This window comes from Crinia signifera, chromosome 6, assembly GCF_055691185.1.
Source record: "Crinia signifera chromosome 6, ASM5569118v1, whole genome shotgun sequence".
Lineage (NCBI taxonomy): Eukaryota > Metazoa > Chordata > Amphibia > Anura > Myobatrachidae > Crinia > Crinia signifera.
The window spans coordinates 30574925-30596648 of NC_139222.1; the positions used below are offsets into that span (position 1 = coordinate 30574925).

Sequence of the window (21724 nt, forward strand, 5' to 3'; positions counted from 1 at the left end):
GATGTCATAGATTGGCTGCTCAGGCACCAGCACAGCCAGATATACAACAGAAGCAAATGACAGTAAAGGAATACCATGACAAGGTTGTTACTAAGCAAGAGAATGAAGGTTACCCACTTGACAATCCAGCCAATGAAAGACTGTTTAAAACTAAGTTTCTGTATGGGCTTCGTCCTGAAATGAGAGCTCAATTGCTTGTTATACGACCTGAAGTTAACTTTATGGATATAAGTGCAATCTTACAGATTCTGGAAGGCCTGGAAGATGCAGAGAGAGAGAAAAAAGAGAAGAAGAACAACAAGACGCCAATTATTCAGGTTAATGTCGTTCAACCCTGGAACAAAAAAGACCCTACTAGCGGTCCAAAGATGGCAGGTACCAAACCATCAGTGGTAAGACCGGTACAACGTGATTCTGAGGGGAACGATGTTACAGGCAGATGTTATTTTTGTAAAAATTTGGGGCACATTAAAAAAAATTGTCACAAATATCAACGATGGCTACAAGGCAAGAACTTGACAGATGGCTTGCCTTACAAAAAACAGGCATGACAATTTCAGTCTCCAAAAGGCGTAGCAGCATTCCATTTTGAAGAAAAGATGAACTCTCCAAAAGGTACTGTCTCTCTCACTCTTCCCACAGGACACACACTTGAATGTCTAATTGATACAGGTGCTAGTCTCACTGTACTGAGAGAAGAAGAAGTTCCAAGTGAGCTACTGTCCAGAAACACTATACAAGGTACAGGGTTGGGTGGACAGCCACTTCCACTTAGGAGAAGTAAGCCAACCTCTTTACTTGTTAATGATGAATGCACGCCTATACCGATTGAATTTCTTACCTCATCTACATGTCCAGTAAATTTGTTGGGAGCTGACATTCTGCAATTAATGCAAGCATCAATTGAATATACAGAGACTGGGATCAAATATAAATCCAATATATCCAAAGACTTACTACCTCAAATAGATGCAGCTGTGTATGTATTTCTTTCCCAGTCATCTATTACAGATTCTGCTGAAGTTATCCTCCCAGACTGGATCACATCTCAAGTACCGGACAAGCTGTGGTCTAAGGGAAAGATGGACACTGGCAAGCTGAACGTACAACCTGTCCAACTACGATTAAAGCCAGGAACAGTACCAGTATCCGTAAAGCAATATCCACTGAATCCTGATCAAAGAGCCGCCATCACCAAACAACTACAAGCTTATCTACAGTCCGGCATCATCGTACAATGCAGATCACCATGGTCTACTCCTTTATTTCCTGTGAAGAAGAAAAGTATCACAAGTTCTGAAGAGACCCAATACAGAATGATTCATGATCTAAGAGAGGTCAACAAGAGACTGTTAATTAATTGTCCCATTGTGCCTAATCCACACACCTTGCTGAATCAGATCCCACCATCAGGGGCCTGGTTTACGGTGATCGATCTGGCGAATGCATATTTCTCGATACCTATTACTAAAGACTCTCAAGAACTGTTAGCTTTTACACATGATGGCAAACAATACTGCTGGACAAGATTGCCTCAAGGGGGCGCCACTAGCCCCAGTGACTACTCTGAAGCCATGTCACTGGTTCTCCAGGCTTGGAGACCCTTTTACTCAGAAGAAACTCAGCTTATCCAGTATGTTGATGACCTCTTGTTGACTACAACAACTCAAGCCAAATGCCAACAGGAAACAGTGTCCCTACTCAAGTTCTTGGGAGAACAAGACTGCAGGGCTTCAAAAGAAAAACTACAGCTCTGTAAGCAAAAAGTTGTCTTCCTTGGACATTGTATCTCTCAAGGCATCAAACACCTGACAGAAGACAGAAAGAAGCTAATACTGCAAGCCAAGATACCAAAGACTGTTAAACAAGTCAGGTCATTCCTAGGCCTGGTGGGCTACTGCAGGGACTGGATACCTCTTGCATCAGTTTACATGCAAACATTATACAATGCAATCAAAACAGATGGTCCGCATCCAACAGATGAAGAAATGGCTCAAGCGATTCAGCAATTAAAGTTGGCCATTGCCTCTTCACCTGCCCTAGGCCTACCAGACTATTCTAAACCATTTACCTTGTATTGCCATGAGGAAAAAGGACATGCTTTGGGAGTGTTAACACAAAGCCACGGAACAAGACAAAGACCTCTTGCTTACTATTCCAGCAGGCTTGACAATATCATTCAAGGATCACCTACATGTATTAAAGCTGTAGCAGCGGCTGCTGTATTGAAGGATAAATGCATAGACATTGTTCTTAATCATGAACTAACCATTCAAGTACCACATGCTGTAACAGAAATCCTACAACAAGCAAGAACCAAACATCTTTCAGCAGCTAGACTCACCAAGTACGAAGTGTCCCTATTGAGTGCAACCAATGTGACAATCAAGAGGTGTCTCACTCTAAATCCAGCAACGCTTCTCCCCGCCCTGTTGCCAGAACATAAGGAGTATGAACATCAATGTTCACAAGGAGGGAGAATATCTACAGCAGCTCAGAGAATGGAAGTAGATTCAGAAGGTGAAGGTGAAGGTGAGGACAAAGATGAAAATACTTGTACTCAAAATTTTTCTCATGACTGTCTTGCTTTGATGGAACAAGAAACCCAGACATTGCCACACGTCCAAGATATGCCGATACCCAATGCTCATTACGAACTATATGTTGATGGGTCCAGATACTATGAAAATGGCACACCCTACACTGGATATGCCGTCACTACCGACACTGAAGTAGTAACTTCTGGAGCCCTACCAGCACACTTATCAGCACAAGCAGCTGAACTTGTGGCCCTTACTAAAGCATTGGAGCACGCAGAGCATACAACAGCGAACATTTATACAGATTCCAGATATAGCTGGGGAGTGACAATGGACTATGGGTTAATTTGGAAAAGCAGAGACTTCAAAACAGTTACAGGAAAACAGATACAGCATGCTGACCTCATTAAAAAACTTTTTCAAGCATTAATGAAGCCACACAAAGTTGCCATCATCAAGATTCAAGCACACACAAAGAATCAAACGAAAGAAACAAGAGGAAACAATCTTGCAGATGCAGAAGCTAAGAGAGCAGCAAAAGCCCAGCCAGTAGAAAAAAGACACTACTTGGTTGTGACAGAAACGGAAGAACCACAACACATGGCAGATATGCATCAATTAAAGAAATTCCAAGACCAAGCAGGTCCAGTGGAAAAAGCAGAGTGGCAAAGGAAAGGAGCAGCAAAAGATGAAGAAACAGAGCTCTGGAAAAAAGATGAACTGTTATGTCTACCCAGAGTACTGTACCCAGCCATGTGCCAAGTCACTCATGGACAGACCCACCTTGGGAAGGATCAAATGACTGCCATTACTAAAGAGAGATGGATTGCTCCAGGATTCCAATCGGCAGCAGCACGTCACACACAAGCATGCTGGATCTGTGGAACAAGCAATCCAGGGATAAGAGTAAAAACTCCACAAGGGGCAATACCAAAAGCAACAGCTCCTTTTCAGAGACTGCAGATTGACTATATTCAGATGCCTAAGTGTGGAGTGTATGAGTATGCACTTGTAATAGTCGACATCCTGACTAAATGGGTTGAGGCTTTCCCCGTGGCAAAGGCCACAGCAAGGAACACAGCTAAGAAAATCCTCTCAGAAATTGTCTGTAGATATGGTGTCCCAGATGTCATTGAGTCAGATAGGGGTACACACTTTACAGGTGAAGTAATGAGACACATAATGCAGGATTTAGGTATACAACAGGCTTTCCACTCGGCACACAGGCCTGAGGCCTCTGGTTTGGTGGAGAGATCTAATTATACTTTAAAATCCAAGATTATGAAGGCAATGAAGGACACAGGTAGAACATGGGTAGAATGTTTACCTTTAGCACTTTTTAGCATGAGGACCATTCCTCACAAAAAGTCAGGATACTCTCCATATGAGGTCCTATTTGGTAGCATACCTAGGATAGGATGTTACTACCCACAAGAACTTGTGCATAAACATGCAGATCTAACCTGTTATGTAAAAGAACTAACTAAAAGACTAACCCAACTTCATGTTGCAGCTTATGCTTCACTTCCAGACTCTACAGCAGAGAACAATCCTCATCATCTCCAGCCAGGAGATTGGGTATATCTCAAGAGACACGTTCGGAAATCACTTGAGCCCAGATATGATGGTCCATTTCAGGTTCTACTGACTACACCAACATCTGTGAAGCTAGAGGGAAGAGACGCATGGGTTCATGCCTCCCATTGTAAACAACTACTAGTTAAGTTTGGAGATGCAGTTTGCTGAAATGTTATTGGGGCCCAAATCAGATAAAAGTCTATGGGGATGTATTATGTGTTTGGCAACCACAATAGTGGCAATAATATGGTTATGTACAGTACTAGAGGTACCAGATTATGCTAATAACAACAGTACAGTACAAAGCACCTCCATAGTCTATCCCAGACCACATTATGTGAGAAAAAGGGAAGTAGCAAACCCTGATCATGAATGTAGAAATTTACCACACATCTCAAGGTGTATTTGTGAGTATTGTAAACAGTCACCTGAGGAGACATGTATAGAATGGTGTAAGGCCCCTACTGGAGAAAACCGAAATATGTTGTTGCAATTACATAATTTGGTAGGGAATGCCCTTAACACTACAAACTGTTGGATCTGCTCACAAGGTCCTACCTCAGGAGGAGGAGAGTGGACATTTATCCCCATCACATATGAAGAATGGGCACTATTTGAAGATAACCGTGCAGATAGTGAACCATTCAAAGCATCAGTTAGCCAATACTTACGCAAGGAATCCCCTAAACTGCTAGCACACCTAATTACCCCAAATGTATCTTTTTGCATTGAATTGAAAAAAAAGAAAAAGGGTGAAACCATACTTGGCTATAATAAACAAAAGATTTCCCCCTCAAACACCTACTTAGGAACATTTCATCCTTGCTCAAAGGCCCCTTTTAGAGTTGGTAGTGCCCCTGACACCTTCAAATTAGGAGTACCTCCATACCAAATGTTTTTAACACCATATGATGATAAACCTGCACTAAGGGAAATGTTAAATATTGGAGTGTGGCCAGGGCCAGGATTTCCTAGTTGGATGAATGAGACAGGAAGCAATCCTGACCAGTTCGTAGTTAATGGTACAGTAGCAGGAAAAGGATTGATTAACCTAAAACAAATGTGGGATAGCATACCTCCAATTCTCCCAAATAATTTGTATTTTTTATGTGGGAAATACGCCTACAAGTGGCTTGTTTATGGTGACTATGGAAATTGTACACTAGGACGCATAGTACCTGCAGCGCAAGTGATAAAGCATGAAGATCTAAAAAACATAATCAAAGGCCAAGAAGGCCTGATAGGGAAGTATAATCCCATACACAGGGACAGAAGGGAAATAAAAGAAGCAGGGAAAAAGGCAAGAAAGCTAATCTACACACCCTGGCATGAGAGAATGGGATTTTTGGACCTATTTGGGTCAAAATCATATTATAGAGTTGAATCACTTGCAATGTTATTAGATAACATTACTGAAATATATGATAACACCTTCAGATATGTAGGAAGAGAAATTCAAGAAGTAAAAAAAGAACAGTTACAACACAGATTAGTTCTGGACCACTTAACGGCACAGACAGGAGGCTATTGTATGACCTTATATACTCAGACGGGAATATTGTGTTGTACATTTATTACCAATGAGACTGACAATGCTCAAGAGACAATAGAAAAACATATACAAGAGATAGAAGAGGAAAAACGGATTTATGCCACTGAGCATAATACACCTGACACTCTAGGAGGAAAGTGGGGCTGGCTATCATTCTTGAATCCATCCACATGGTTTTCAGGAATCAGTGGATGGTTTATGGGAATTCTCATGTTCAGCCTAAAAATTATAGGATTATGCATACTGGTTTATATTGTTGTCAAGATATTGATGTGTGTTTTCTCTGTCTGTTTGAAACAGTGCCAGTCTGCAATAACTACAACCAAGTTCAAACAACTCATATCTGGACGGACACAGAAAGCAGAGGATCAGTCTATTCCGATGGATGTGAGCCAACGGCCAGTTGCCTTCTGACCCCAGGAAATAGTTTCCTGGTCTCAGGACTATAACCCACTAGACCCATCTGATGTGACTAGTCCTTTGCATAGGCAGTTTGTATTGTAAGATGTCCAACCACTATGAGTTTTTTCTTACATTTATAATAATTTTTTTGTATGTTTTGTTTACTACTGTATGTAAACAATGTAATCTCAATTGTAATGTTTAATTATTATAAAAAGGAGGGAAAATGATAACGTTATAGTACTTAACATTATATATTTCTTATATCATATTAGACTTGCTAGCCAGTATTAAGTATTGCTTAAATTTTATTGTACCTATCTCTCCAGACTGCTGAAACAGTTAAATTTAAGTGTATCTCTCTATACGTCTAGTTTCCATTAGAAAAACCAGACATTACTGAAAATGGGCCCCTTTAATGTAAACCAAGATAGTACAGGAATGTGAGACCTCATATGTTTAAACAAAAGACGTATGTTCTACTTAGACGTACTGCAAATTCAGCATAATATAGAAGCAACTCCCAGTCTATAGAACTTCGCTCCTTTAATGGATATAAGAGATACCATTTATCTTACGTATTCTTACGTTACCCACGTCGAACCAAAGTTTTAATTGTTAACCCCACCTTAAGGGGTGTGTTGTATATGAATATGCATGTTTTTTGTAATGAACACTCCTTTATGGGAGTAAAAGAAATGGTGACTTTATGTATAAAAAGGCAACAGCTGATATTAAAAACACATCTCCTTCACCATCATCTGTCTGACGGTCAGCGTAACTGTGTCGTGTGATTTCCAAGTACTGAAACTTTCCTGGGGCTCAAAAGACAAGCCATCATACTGTGTCCAGTTCTATATAGGTCATTGGTACGGCCTCATCTAGAATACTGTGTCCATTTCTGTACAGGTCATTGGTACGGCCTCATCTAGATACTGTGTCCAGTTCTGTATAGGTCACTGGTACGACCTCATCTAGAGTACTGTGTCCAGTTCTGTATAGGTCATTGGTACGACCTCATCTAGAGTACTGTGTCCAGTTCTGTATAGGTCACTGGTACGACCTCATCTAGAGTACTGTGTCCAGTTCTGTATAGGTCATTGGTACGGCGTCATCTAAAATACTGTGTCCAGTTCTGTATAGGTCATTGGTAGGCCTCATCTAGATACGGTGTCCAGTTCTGTATAAGTCATTGGTACGGCCTCATCTAGAATACTGTGCCCAGTTATGTATAGGTCTTTGGTACGGCCTCATCTAGAATACTGTGTCCAGTTCTGTATAGTATACTGGTACGGCCTCATCTAGAATACTGTGCCCAGTTATGTATAGGTCTTTGGTACGGCCTCATCTAGAATACTGTGTCCAGTTCTGTATAGTATACTGGTACGGCCTCATCTAGATACTGTGCCCAGTTTTGTATAGGTCATTGGTACGGCCTCATCTAGAATACTGTGTCCAGTTCTATATAGGTCATTGGTACGGCCTCATCTAGAATACTGTGCCCAGTTCTGTATAGGTCACTGGTACGGCCTCATCTAGAATACTGTGTCCAGTTCTATATAGGTCATTGGTACGGCCTCATCTAGATACTGTGTCCAGTTCTGTATAAGTCATTGGTACGGCCTCATCTAGAATACTGTACCCAGTTCTGTATAGGTCATTAGTACGACGTCATCTAGAATAATGTGATCAGTTCTATATAAGTTATTGGTATGACCTCATCTACAAAACTGTGCCCAGTTCTGTATAGGTCATTGGTATGACCTCATCTAGAATACTGTGTCCAGTTCTGTATAGGTCACTGGTACGGCCTCATCTAGATACTGTGCCCAGTTCTGTATAGGTCACTGGTACGGCCTCATCTAGATACTGTGCCCAGTTCTGTATAGGTCACTGGTACGGCCTCATCTAGATACTGTGCCCAGTTCTGTATAGGTCACTGGTACGGCCTCATCTAGATACTGTGCCCAGTTCTGTATAGGTCACTGGTGCGGCCTCCTCTAGATACTGTGTCCAGTTCTGTATAGGTCACTGGTGCGGCCTCATCTAGAATACTGTGTCCAGTTCTATATAGGTCACTGGTACGGCCTCATCTACAATACTGTGTCCAGTTCTATATAGGTCATTGGTACGGCCTCATCTAGAATACTGTGTCCATTTCTGTACAGGTCATTGGTACGGCCTCATCTAGATACTGTGTCCAGTTCTGTATAGGTCACTGGTACGACCTCATCTAGAGTACTGTGTCCAGTTCTGTATAGGGCATTGGTACGGCCTCATCTAGATACTGTGTCCAGTTCTGTATAGGTCACTGGTACGACCTCATCTAGAGTACTGTGTCCAGTTCTGTATAGGTCATTGGTACGGCCTCATCTAAAATACTGTGTCCAGTCCTGTATAGGTCATTGGTAGGCCTCATCTAGATACGGTGTCCAGTTCTGTAACATTCATTGGTACGGCCTCATCTAGAATACTGTGCCCAGTTCTGTATAGGTCATTGGTACGGCCTCATCTAGAATACTGTGCCCAGTTCTGTATAGGTCATTGGTACGGCCTCATCTAGAATACTGTGCCCAGTTCTGTATAGGTCACTGGTACGGCCTCATCTAGAATACTGTGTCCAGTTCTATATAGGTCATTGGTACGGCCTCATCTAGAATACTGTGCCCAGTTCTGTATAGGTCACTGGTACGGCCTCATCTAGAATACTGTGTCCAGTTCTATATAGGTCACTGGTACGGCCTCATCTACAATACTGTGTCCAGTTCTATATAGGTCATTGGTACGGCCTCATCTAGAATACTGTGTCCATTTCTGTACAGGTCATTGGTACGGCCTCATCTAGATACTGTGTCCAGTTCTGTATAGGTCACTGGTACGACCTCATCTAGAGTACTGTGTCCAGTTCTGTATAGGTCATTGGTACGACCTCATCTAGAGTACTGTGTCCAGTTCTGTATAGGTCACTGGTACGACCTCATCTAGAGTACTGTGTCCAGTTCTGTATAGGTCATTGGTACGGCCTCATCTAAAATACTGTGTCCAGTTCTGTATAGGTCATTGGTAGGCCTCATCTAGATACGGTGTCCAGTTCTGTATAAGTCATTGGTACGGCCTCATCTAGAATACTGTGCCCAGTTATGTATAGGTCTTTGGTACGGCCTCATCTAGAATACTGTGTCCAGTTCTGTATAGTATACTGGTACGGCCTCATCTAGAATACTGTGCCCAGTTATGTATAGGTCTTTGGTACGGCCTCATCTAGAATACTGTGTCCAGTTCTGTATAGTATACTGGTACGGCCTCATCTAGATACTGTGCCCAGTTTTGTATAGGTCATTGGTACGGCCTCATCTAGAATACTGTGTCCAGTTCTATATAGGTCATTGGTACGGCCTCATCTAGAATACTGTGCCCAGTTCTGTATAGGTCACTGGTACGGCCTCATCTAGAATACTGTGTCCAGTTCTATATAGGTCATTGGTACGGCCTCATCTAGATACTGTGTCCAGTTCTGTATAAGTCATTGGTACGGCCTCATCTAGAATACTGTGCCCAGTTCTGTATAGGTCATTGGTACGGCCTCATCTAGAATACTGTACCCAGTTCTGTATAGGTCATTAGTACGACGTCATCTAGAATAATGTGATCAGTTCTATATAAGTTATTGGTATGACCTCATCTACAAAACTGTGCCCAGTTCTGTATAGGTCATTGGTATGACCTCATCTAGAATACTGTGTCCAGTTCTGTATAGGTCACTGGTACGGCCTCATCTAGATACTGTGCCCAGTTCTGTATAGGTCACTGGTACGGCCTCATCTAGATACTGTGCCCAGTTCTGTATAGGTCACTGGTACGGCCTCATCTAGATACTGTGCCCAGTTCTGTATAGGTCACTGGTACGGCCTCATCTAGATACTGTGCCCAGTTCTGTATAGGTCACTGGTGCGGCCTCCTCTAGATACTGTGTCCAGTTCTGTATAGGTCACTGGTGCGGCCTCATCTAGATACTGTGTCCAGTTCTGTATAGGTCACTGGTACAGCCTCATCTAGATACTGTGCCCAGTTCTTTAATGATCACTGGTGTAGATCTAGAATACACTTGTGTCAGACTTTCGTTGCTGTCGATGTAGACACTGTCGACTGTCTTTAGGCTTCTTACTAGACTCATTCAACCAAGAGTGGTTGACCACATGATGGCCACTCTAGATGCCGTTGTTCCGCAATACCAGAACCGCGACTTGTGCTCTCTGAGATGTCGCATAGTGTATGGGGGCCTTTAATGCGATGCGAGGAACCCATTCTGCGGGTAAGTGTCTCAAGAAATGAGGGTGGGTGTAGAAGGTTTAGTGTCATATTGCACAATTATGTTATGGGTTATATGGCTCTGTTTATTTCCTATGTTTCCACTGTGAAGCCCTTTGGACTTGTGCTAGGCAAGTAAATATTTTATTGACACTTACTTTGCATGCACGGGACTGTGCTGCGTCTAAACGCTTTGTGCGGTTTATAAGCTGTGGATAAATATTTATCATAGTAAAGCTCATGGCGAAGTTGCAATAGCTGCTAAAGAATGTCGTAAACCGCAGATTATTGGTTGTAGCTGCTTTACTACAGGCCTCAATGAGAAAAGCAAACACATTTCCCAGCTGTTTTGTTACTTTTTCCTTTAACTAGCGTTATGTAAGGTTGTCCTTGGTCAGAGAATGGCTGTTCCTCTCATACACACAGATTTCTTTCATTTTATGTACAGGAAATATCTACCTATATATAGTTCTCTCTGTCTCTTTATTTGAGGGCCAGAAGCACCAAGCTTCAGAAAGTGATAAAGTGGAGTAATATAGTACCAGCCAATCAGCTTCTAGATGTCATGTTATAGGCTGGTTTTGAAAAAGGGACGTGAGAAGCTGATTGGCTGGTTGTATATTACTCTCCACATTATGACTTTTTTTTAAGTTTGGTGCATCTGGCCCCCTATCTGTCAGCCCCAATGGTCAGGGTTTGCGCCTTTCTGCACATGTGTGAACCCTGGCACCTAACGGCTTTGGCTTCACTGAAGGGAGGGAGGGCCGGGGATGGAAATGGGGCTGGAGCAGTGGAACACCCAGCATCTTATGGGTGTCCACATGAAAATGCTGGGCGTTCTCCTGGGAATGCAGGTGAGCCAGTGGCGTAACTATAGCCCCGCAGACCCCACGGTGGCGGGGCTCTCGCTGCTGCCTTCCCGGGACCTGCAGATCTACTTGCCTGCAGACACGGTGCTTCTCCTACAGCTGATAATAAAATGTCCGCCCCCTTACAGCAGACAGGTTTCAAGGCGGCGGCCTCCTCTAGCATCCTTAAAAACAGTCTGCTGTTAGGGGCAGCCATTTTGTTGGAGGCATTTTGTATTAGCACTGCAGCAGGAAGAGCGCTGGGACCGCAGGCAAGTAGATCTGTAGGTCCCGTAGACCCGACGGCGGCAGCAAGCAGATGGGTGAGTAAGGGTGAGGGGGTTGGGGGGCGCTGCCAAAATTTTCCAGCAGGGGGGCAAATATTTTGTAGTTATGCTATGAAGGCGAAACAACGCCTGCGCCTGCCCTCTCTTTGGGGGACTCCAACTGAAATAAGTCCGTTTAGACTGCCTTTTATTTCCAACGGGGAGAGAAATCATTCGAAGGTTGGAGACCACCCCTTCAAGGGGATGTGTTCGCGTACATCCCTTCCCATGTTACTGAGGGGATTCAGCGGTGGGGGGGGGCATGCATTCGAGCGGGCAGCGTTAAGCAGTAGGGATGGCCATCAACCATCGATGATTCGGAATCGTCGATGGTTTATGGCCGATGTCGAATTCTTTTGCCATTGATGGGGGAGAACTAGATGGTTTCCCTCCATCGATGGAACAGCAAAACAATGTTTTGCTTTTTTTTTTTCAAAGTGCCAGGATAGCTCCGCCCCCGACACCCGTGAAGCCCCCCCCCCTTCTTTGATTGGCCCACAGGCCCCCCATGTATTGTTATGTGTACCCTCCCAATCGTTTGCGCCAGGCGCTGCGCTCCGCTACTGCTGAACCTGTGAGCCAGTTTTAATCCACACATTGACAGGTTGACAGGGACATTAGGTCGACATGGGCAATGTCAACAGTCACTGTTTTTTTTACCCGAATGTCGACACAGTCCACATAGGCACGGAACATAGCACCGCGTCCCCTCGCATGGCTCGCTGCGCTCACCATGCTTCGGGCTCCCACTTCCACCCTGCAGCCTCTGACACCGTCATTTTGCAGCCGCTGGGTTAGTCAGTGGTGGATGACTGCCCGGCGGCATTAACTTTGGAAAAGTTTGCGTCATGCCCAGTACCCCTAATAAAATGTGGGTGGGGTCATAAACCACTGAGGCCCAAGATGAATCCCCCAGTTCCCCGGCACGCCAGTCCGAGCCTGTGTAAAGTTGTGGAAGGGTCTAGGTGACGCACAGATTGTACACACAGGAAGAACTCATTACTATATAGAAGGCATCAGTATATACAGTACATTGGATGGGTGATCAGGGTCGTTCTCGAGATTATATAAGATAAATAACTTTGGTTCAGATTCTGGCCGTTAAACCCTTTCTAAGTATATACTAGTTTGAATGGCCTTAGGAAATGTTACTGTTACTAGAATACTGTGTCCAGTTCTGTATAGATCATTGGTACGACCTCATCTAAAATACTGTTTCCAGTTCTGTATAGGTCATTGGTGCTGCCTCATCTAGATACTGTGCCCAGTTCTGTATAGATCATTGGTACAGCCTCATCTAGAATACTGTGTCCAGTTCTGTATAGATCATTGGTACGGCCTCATCTAGATACTGTGTCCAGTTCTGTATAGGTCATTGGTACTTCCTCATCTAGATATTGTGCCCAGTTCTGTATAGGTCATTGGTACGGCCTCATTTAGATACTGTGTCCAGTTCTGTATAGGTCATTGGTACGGCCTCATCTAGATACTGTGTCCAGTTCTGTATAGATCATTGGTACAGCCTCATCTAGAATACTGTTTCCAGTTCTGTATAGGTCATTGGTACGGCCTCATCTAGATACTGTGCCCAGTTCTGTATAGATCATTGGTACAGCCTCATCTAGAATACTGTGTCCAGTTCTGTATAGATCATTGGTACGGCCTCATCTAGATACTGTGTCCAGTTCTGTATAGGTCATTGGTACTTCCTCATCTAGATACTGTGTCCAGTTCTGTATAGGTCATTGGTACGGCCTCATCTAGATACTGTGTCCAGTTCCATATAGGTCACTGGTACGGCCTCATCTAGATACTGTGTCCAGTTCTGTATAGATCATTGGTACGACCTCATCTAGAATACTGTTTCCAGTTCTGTATAGGTCATTGGTGCTGCCTCATCTAGATACTGTGCCCAGTTCTGTATAGATCATTGGTACAGCCTCATCTAGAATACTGTGTCCAGTTCTGTATAGATCATTGGTACGGCCTCATCTAGATACTGTGTCCAGTTCTGTATAGGTCATTGGTACTTCCTCATCTAGATATTGTGCCCAGTTCTGTATAGGTCATTGGTACGGCCTCATTTAGATACTGTGTCCAGTTCTGTATAGCTCATTGTTACGGCCTCATCTAGATACTGTGTCCAGTTCTGTATAGATCATTGGTACAGCCTCATCTAGAATACTGTTTCCAGTTCTGTATAGGTCATTGGTACGGCCTCATCTAGATACTGTGCCCAGTTCTGTATAGATCATTGGTACAGCCTCATCTAGAATACTGTGTCCAGTTCTGTATAGATCATTGGTACGGCCTCATCTAGATACTGTGTCCAGTTCTGTATAGGTCATTGGTACTTCCTCATCTAGATATTGTGCCCAGTTCTGTATAGGTCATTGGTACGGCCTCATCTAGATACTGTGTCCAGTTCTGTATAGGTCATTGGTACGGCCTCATCTAGATACTGTGTCCAGTTCTGTATAGATCATTGGTACAGCCTCATCTAGAATACTGTGCCCAGTTCTGTATAGGTCCCTGGTACGGCCTCATCTAGAATACTGTGCCCAGTTCTGTATAGGTCATTGGTACAGCCTCATCTAGAATACTGTGTCCAGTTCTGTATAGATCATTGGTACGGCCTCATCTAGATACTGTGTCCAGTTCTGTATAGGTCATTGGTACTTCCTCATCTAGATATTGTGCCCAGTTCTGTATAGGTCATTGGTACGGCCTCATCTAGATACTGTGTCCAGTTCTGTATAGGTCATTGGTACGGCCTCATCTAGATACTGTGTCCAGTTCTGTATAGATCATTGGTACAACCACATCTAGAATACCGTGCCCAGTTCTGTATAGGTCATTGGTACGGCCTCCTCTAGATACTGTGTCCAGTTCTGTATAGGTCATTGGTACGGCCTCATCTAGATACTGTGTCCAGTTCTGTATAGGTCATTGGTACGGCCTCATCTAGAATACTGTGTCCAGTTCTGTATAGGTCATTGGTACGGCCTCCTCTAGATACTGTGTCCAGTTCTGTATAGGTCATTGGTACGGCCTCATCTAGATACTGTGTCCAGTTCCATATAGGTCACTGGTACGGCCTCATCTAGATACTGTGTCCAGTTCTGTATAGGTCATTGGTACAGCCTCATCTAGAATACTGTGTCCAGTTCTGTATAGATCATTGGTACGGCCTCATCTAGATACTGTGTCCAGTTCTGTATAGGTCATTGGTACGGCCTCATCTAGATACTGTGTCCAGTTCTGTATAGGTCATTGGTACGGCCTCATCTAGAATACTGTGCCCAGTTCTGTATAGATCATTGGTACGGCCTCATCTATATACTGTGTCCAGTTCTGTATAGATCATTGGTACGGCCTCATCTATATACTGTGTCCAGTTCTGTATAGGTCATTGGTACGGTGTCACGGCCTGGACTGTCTGTGTTCCCGGCACTGACCTGGGTGCGCCAGTGGAGGGCGCAGGGAACTGGAAGCGAGGAGGCTTGAGGTAGCTGGAGCTCATGCACGGAGGCTGGAGGGAGATGACCTGCCGGGGACACAGAGGATTGGCTGAGACCTAAAGCAGAGGCGCGGGGTCTAAGCCGACAGTGGTATTCACCAGGGACCCCCGCAAGGGGATATGGACTTAGCTGCAACTGCCGACCAGGTCGCGGCCCTCTGCCCAGGTTCCCCTGTGGCTTTGGCAGGGTTTGGATAACAAGAGTCTTTAGAGGGGTACTTAAACCATCGATGGTGATCGATGGCACTGAATGCTATACAGCAACACGGAGGGTACTTGAGGAATGTGAGATGCGGCCTGGAAGCCGGGGATGACACAAGGGTAGCACAGGGAGACGCAGGAGACACTGAGAATCACTGGAGCGGCTAGGGAGCCGATACTGGAGATCACTGGGGATCGCTGGAGCGGCCTGAGAGCCGAAGGGAGACGGGCACGGAACCCACTGATATCCGGACGCTGAGCAGATAACCTGGGCTGCACGAGAAGACAGGATCACACGGCAGATGGAACACGTGGAGACTTCTGGCAGGAGTGGAATAACCAGGACGCTGAGAGTAGCACAGGTGACAGCGGACTCAGGTAACCGGATCTCTGGAGCAAGTGGGGAGTCTTGACAGGAGCTTAACGCTGGAGAACTCACAGGTAAACTGACAAGTTGTTCAAGACAAGGAGGAGACTGTGAGCTAGGCTTTTATCCCTCCAGGTGATTAGGGAATCAGACGCAGGTGATGGGATTAGCCGCAGTAGCAGCACACAGACCAGGAAGTAAGTTGGAGCTTACCTGGATCATGTGACCCGCAGTTTGATTAGGGAATACACCTGGAGTTCACAGTGACGCTGGGGCGACTTGGAAGCAAAAGACATCACGCCAGGGATTGCCGACTGTGCCGGCAGCTGATCTACGGAGGACACTACCCCAGCGTGCCGGTAAGGGGCGCATGCGAGGGATGCGAGAACCGGGGTTCATGACATACGGCCTCCTCTAGATACTGTGTCCAGTTCTGTATAGGTCATTGGTACGGCCTCATCTAGATACTGTGCCCAGTTCTGTATAGGTCATTGGTACGGCCTCATCTAGATACTGTGTCCAGTTCTGTATAGGTCACTGGTGCGGCCTCATCTAGATACTGTGTCCAGTTCTGTATAGGTCACTGGTGCGGCCTCATCTAGATACTGTGTCCAGTTCTGTATAGGTCATTGGTACGGCCTCATCTAGAATACTGTGTCCAGTTCTGTATAGGTCATTGGTACGGCCTCATCTAGATACTGTGTCCAGTTCTGTATAGGTCATTGGTACGGCCTCATCTAGATACTGTGCCCAGTTCTGTATAGATCATTGGTACGGCCTCCTCTAGATACTGTGTCCATTTCTGTATAGATCATTGGTACGGCCTCCTCTAGATACTGTGTCCAGTTCTGTATAGATCATTGGTACGGCCTCATCTAGAATACTGTGTCCAATTCTGTATAGATCATTGGTATTTCTCCCTGTGTGTTAAGCAGGTAAATTCGTGAGGACTAAGAATAATTCTTGGCTGCCTCCTTTGCAAACTAACTGTACCTGTTACATTTATACGGGAAACTGAAGAAGCCCCCTCCCGCAGGATCCGGGAGTGTAGGGACATAGGGCACAAGTTCAGGTATGCAGGGGGTTAATAAAGAGTAAAAAAATTGCTAATGACGTTACATCACAGCAAATTACCCTGCTGCCATTCAAATTCATAGGATCATAATAAACAGTGTTATAGAGGTCAGTCAGAGGCAACATAAACAACAATAAACCAAATTAGGTCTGTTCCCACAGTACCTTACACTCAGGTGAATTTAGTACATTGTCACATAATAGAAGTAATAGAGTGTTAGGCTGGGGACACACTAGGGCCCTGATTCTGGTTGGCTCTGTGAATTGTTAGCAAAGTAATTTCTTGCCCATTTATTGATACATTCTATAAAATATATCCCCCCCCCCCCCTCTTTATCTACTAAAAACTTTTGAGAAAATTGGATGATCTGTACAATAAATTTATTGGTAATAAAATTAATAAAGCATAAAAATGTATTCGAATTGTGCAATTAATAAAAACAATAACAGATAATCCCACTTCCACACTAGCAGCACTTTAAAGGAGAGTCCGTTCCTGCAGCGCTCGGACAGCGCTACAGAAGGTGATAGCTGCACCGGAGAAAGCCGCCTCACCCCGCTGTCAGTGCGGGGTGAGCCGGCTGTGGAGCAGGGAGGCAGCGCTGGATCCTGGAATGGTAAGTACAATATATTGGTGTAAAAGTGAGGTGTGTGTATGTGTGTAAAATAAAGTTATACTTCTCTGTGTGTGTGTGTTTTCTTTTAACATTCTTTTTACAGGTGGACTACAAGTTGGGACTTGTGGTTCTCCAAGTCCGCCGGTGACAGCCCCGGGCTTCAGCCCTGGACAGGTGAAGCCTGGGGGGGGGGGGGGACGAAACCCTTTATTGGGGAGGTCCCCACGCCTCCAGGTACCCCGTCCAAGGCTGACCAGCCACGGTGCTCATGTTTCGGCCAGGGGACCTTATATAAAAAGTGTCCCCCGGCTGTGGTATGACACCGCAGGCTGTTGAAGCCCGGTGCTGGTTTCAAAATACGGGAGACCCCCAGATTTTTTTTCCCCCATATTTTTGGAACCAGGACCGGTCCAAGAGTCCGGGGCTGGTTTCAGAAATACGGGGGACCCCTGAGCTTTTTGTCCCCCATATTTTTGGAACCAGGTTCGGCTGAATGAGCCTGGGGCTGTCTTATGCTCAGGAGGGGGGACCCTACGCCATTTTTTTTTTTACTTTTACACATATTTTAACACAGAACATACACAGATCTCAATGATCTGTGCATGGTTCTGTCAAATTCGCCAGTCAGAACCTGGTCTATTTTTTTGGGCAATTTTTAGACATTTTTTGGGGGGCGAATTCCAAATTCGCACCCCATTAAATTGGCAATTTCTATATTTTTCAATGGGAAAACATCTGGATGCGATTTGAGAAATTGCCACTTCTGAATGTGCAAATTTGCGGTAAAAAGTGTGATTTTTGCCACAATTCGCATCCCATTAAGTTGTCAATTTATGAAAAAAGTGCGAATTCGGCCATTTTTGCAAAAAAAAAAAAAAAATCGCCAAAAATAAATAAATCACTCCCTATTAAATGTCACCCAAAGGGCGAAATGTAATAGGGTGCGATTTTTTTGCTTGTGCGTATGGCACTCCCATTTTTCAGCATTGGAGGTGGCAGCTGTAATCTGGAATGCAGCTATTTGTGTCCGTGGGTTTAAAGTAGGTCTTCAAAGAAATGTTGCTGTTATTCACTTTAAAGACTGTATCAAGGTAGTCCATTTCTTTTTCATGCTGTTTATAAGTGAAAATTAAATTATGTGAATTGATTTGAATTTGTTGCACAACTTTTTCCAGGCTGGGAAGGTTCCCCTCCCATATAAGGATTAGGTAATCAATGTATGTTATATAGTACACTATGTTAGGGTACTTGAAGCCTTCATCTAGTTATAGGGATTCCTTCTCTCAATCATCCATATAGATGTTGGGCGAATTATGGGTCAAATTTTGTGCCCATCGCCATGCTGGAATTTTCTAAATAATATTCGTTATTGTATTCAAAATAGTTGTGTTTTAAGACGAACTGAATGAATCAGTAAGGAATTTTGATTCTCCTTCTGAGATGTTAGGATCTTGTTCTAGGCGGTTCTTAACGACTTGTAGGCCTTTGTCATGGGGAATGCTGGTGTCTTCCAGGAGGAGATTCTTTCTTTTTATGCATTTTGGGTAAGTGATAGAAGATGGGGATTCTTGTTTTTTTTTTTTTTTAAATATAAATGTAGTTAATTTCTTCTTGATGTAAGCCCCAGAAGAGGAAGGGGTTATTAGGAGACCCGGCAGGTAAACTCCAGCGCGCGCAGGGTTAATACCCCTGGTCTGGCGCTGCATGATTGACAGGGAGGAAACTAACCGGATTGGAGGGGAGCAGGTGGAAGAGGCAGGCGAAGGAGGAGGGGCGAGTTCCTGGAGGAGAACGGAGGTGAAGCCAGCAGCAGCGTGGAGCGTGGATCGAGGAGAGAGGAAGAAGCGCCCGCCGCCCGCCGGAGAAGAGACCGGAGGTTCAGCTGACGTCAGCGTGACCCCCGCCGACCTCGAGCAGCAGGAGCAGGGAGACGCGGCGCCCAGACACTGCCGCAGCCAGGCAAGAGAGGGAGCGCGGTGAGGATTGTGACCCCCGCCGACCTCCCTGCCTAGTAGCCGCGCCGGCCACGCACAGTAAGGACAGTAAGGGAGAATCCCCATATCGGCAGCCACTCACCAGCTGCATGTCAAGCGCGGGGAAGTGGTGACCCCCGCTGACCCCACTGCCCAAGAGCCGCAGAGAGACACGCGGGGAGGCTGTGACCCCCGCCGACCTGCCTGCTTACAAGTCACACCAGCAACACAGGGAGAGTGAGCCTGAGAGCCCCAGCGTGACAGGCACCAATGGAGGGAGAGAGTAGAAGAGAGAAGCCACCTCCTCAAGTCAGCTGCATCAGCCCAAAGTCAACGCCTGCCAAAGCGTAAGTTTGCCCCTGGGGCAAGTAATGCTGCCACCCCAATACATAGAGGAGAGGAACCCATGCAGGGAGACCTGTCCCCCTGCAGCACTAACTGTGTAGCCCATTAGGCTGTTCAGCCACTTCATCTCACTTGCCAGAAACCTGTAGTGCAGCTCCACGGGCCTAGCCTGCACACTATTGTTAGGGGAGTAATATGACTGAATCGTCACTTATCACGTTCATCTGGGCAAGGAAACCTAAGTTACTATAAGGGCCTCTGGGCCTCCTTGCCATATTGCTAATCCTCCCTATCAGTGAATAAGAGGGACATCCTTTGGAATGATACTGCCACTTAGTGGGTCAAGAGTGAAACTGCGATCTCCTGTAGAATACCCTGGAACCGCAATCAAGTATTTTAAGCCCTATGCATAGGCGCTTCATCGGGACTGACCGGTCTTAGGTAATAGAGAGTGTACCCGGGTACCCAGAGTAGGTCGTGTATCGATCATATGGTAACCTGTTAAAACTAAATGTTAATGTCACAGTTTATGGTATGTCACTGTGGTTCGTGCAGTATTGAACGTGATAATGCTGTTTTTGCCTAGTATAGGTTAGATTGCGTTTGTTGTCTTGTAATATCGTGATATTACTGTTACATCACTGCGTAAAAGAGATTGATGCTTTATGTGGCCGTTTTAGAATAAAAGGTCAACCTAATTCTGTGTCGACTGCTCTGTGTCCTCATCCTGTATCCCGAGAAGACTCCCGACTGGAACCCGTGAGATCAGGGAAGCACGCCCTCACCGCAACCAACAAGGTAACCCCTGCCAGGTGTCTACAGTTCTCTGGCGTCACGAACAGGATATAGTCGACGCGGAGTATAATCCGATACCAGGATGGACGCAGTACAGGTCAGGAGTGGACAGCCACAAGTCGTGGCCCCCAACGGCAACCAACAGGCTGCCCCTGCAGTGGCAGTACCTGCTCCAGCAGCGACCCCTCATGCTCCCATTACACTACCCTACTACTTCGGGGCCCCATGGGTGCTGACCTACAGTGGGGACCCCAACAAGGGCGCCACGTTCACGGCATTTAAGAATCAGCTGAAGTCCATGAACCAGCTCTACACCCCGAGTGAAGAACAGAGAGTACAAATTCTAATCGGCCAACTCACGGGCTCCGCCCTCAGTGAGGTCGAATCGTGGGCCAATGACCAAAAGACGAGCACCGATGAGATTCTGAATCGGCTGGCCACAATCTTCGAGACTGTTCCCCTCCCAGAGCTGAAGGTGCAACTATACAGCCGAAAACAACGGCCAGGCGAAACCCTCCGGGATTTCGCTCTGAGTCTACAGGCGACCCTGAAACTCATCCAAGCGGCTGACAAAGACGAAATTCGCAATGGCGACGAAGCCCTTACCATACAGTTCATCGAAGGAGTATCAAACCCCACCATTAAGACCCAGCTACGGCTCCTGAAGATGCAAATGCCGGGTAAATCCTTTGCCGATTTTAAAAACATCGCCATTGTCACCATCGGGAACCACTCCGACCCTGAGGTGGAGTACCCAGAGATGGTGGGGTTTCGAGGACCAGCGGCAACGAACCCAGAACAGCCTGGGAAGCCAAGTGACCGGGCCATACAGCATAGCCAGCAGTCATCGGGAGACCCCGGTCAGTCCCTCCAGCGCCAGGTAGAAGACCTAGCCATTGAGATGGCCGCGATGCAGCGAGAGATGCGCCAGGTAGCACAGCAAACTGCGCCGGACAGCGGGGGAGCCAGATGGAAGGCAGAACGAGAGCAGCCGAACCGAAACCGATGGGAGCCACCTCGGGAGTCTGATCGACGGGCAACTGATCAGTTTGACCAACAAGACAGACCCATCTGTCAGCGGTGTCAAGAATTGGGGCACGTTGAAAGGTACTGTCCACCTGATCCTTTAAACTCCAATGCCCCGAGGGTGAGGGCCGAACCTCGGGGAGAACAGGAAGAGTAGGTCCAAGTGAAGACGGGCAGATCCACTATGGCAGACAGGGCCATATAAATGTAGGCGAATTATCTGCCAGGTTGGGCCGTGACCCTCCTGTTCGC

General features: G+C 45.6%; 1 protein-coding gene across 1 annotated transcript; it reads left to right on the forward strand.

Annotated features, from left to right (window-relative positions):
- The first annotated feature begins 56 nt into the window (after nt 1-56).
- Nucleotides 57-6084, forward strand: LOC146009568 (uncharacterized). Its single transcript, XM_083150015.1, has 5 exons — nt 57-375; nt 643-711; nt 1414-2532; nt 4054-4229; nt 5971-6084. Exons 1-5 carry the CDS (start codon nt 57-59, stop codon nt 6082-6084), a joined length of 1797 nt encoding a protein of 598 aa, XP_083006141.1.
- Nucleotides 6085-21724: the final 15640 nt, after the last annotated feature.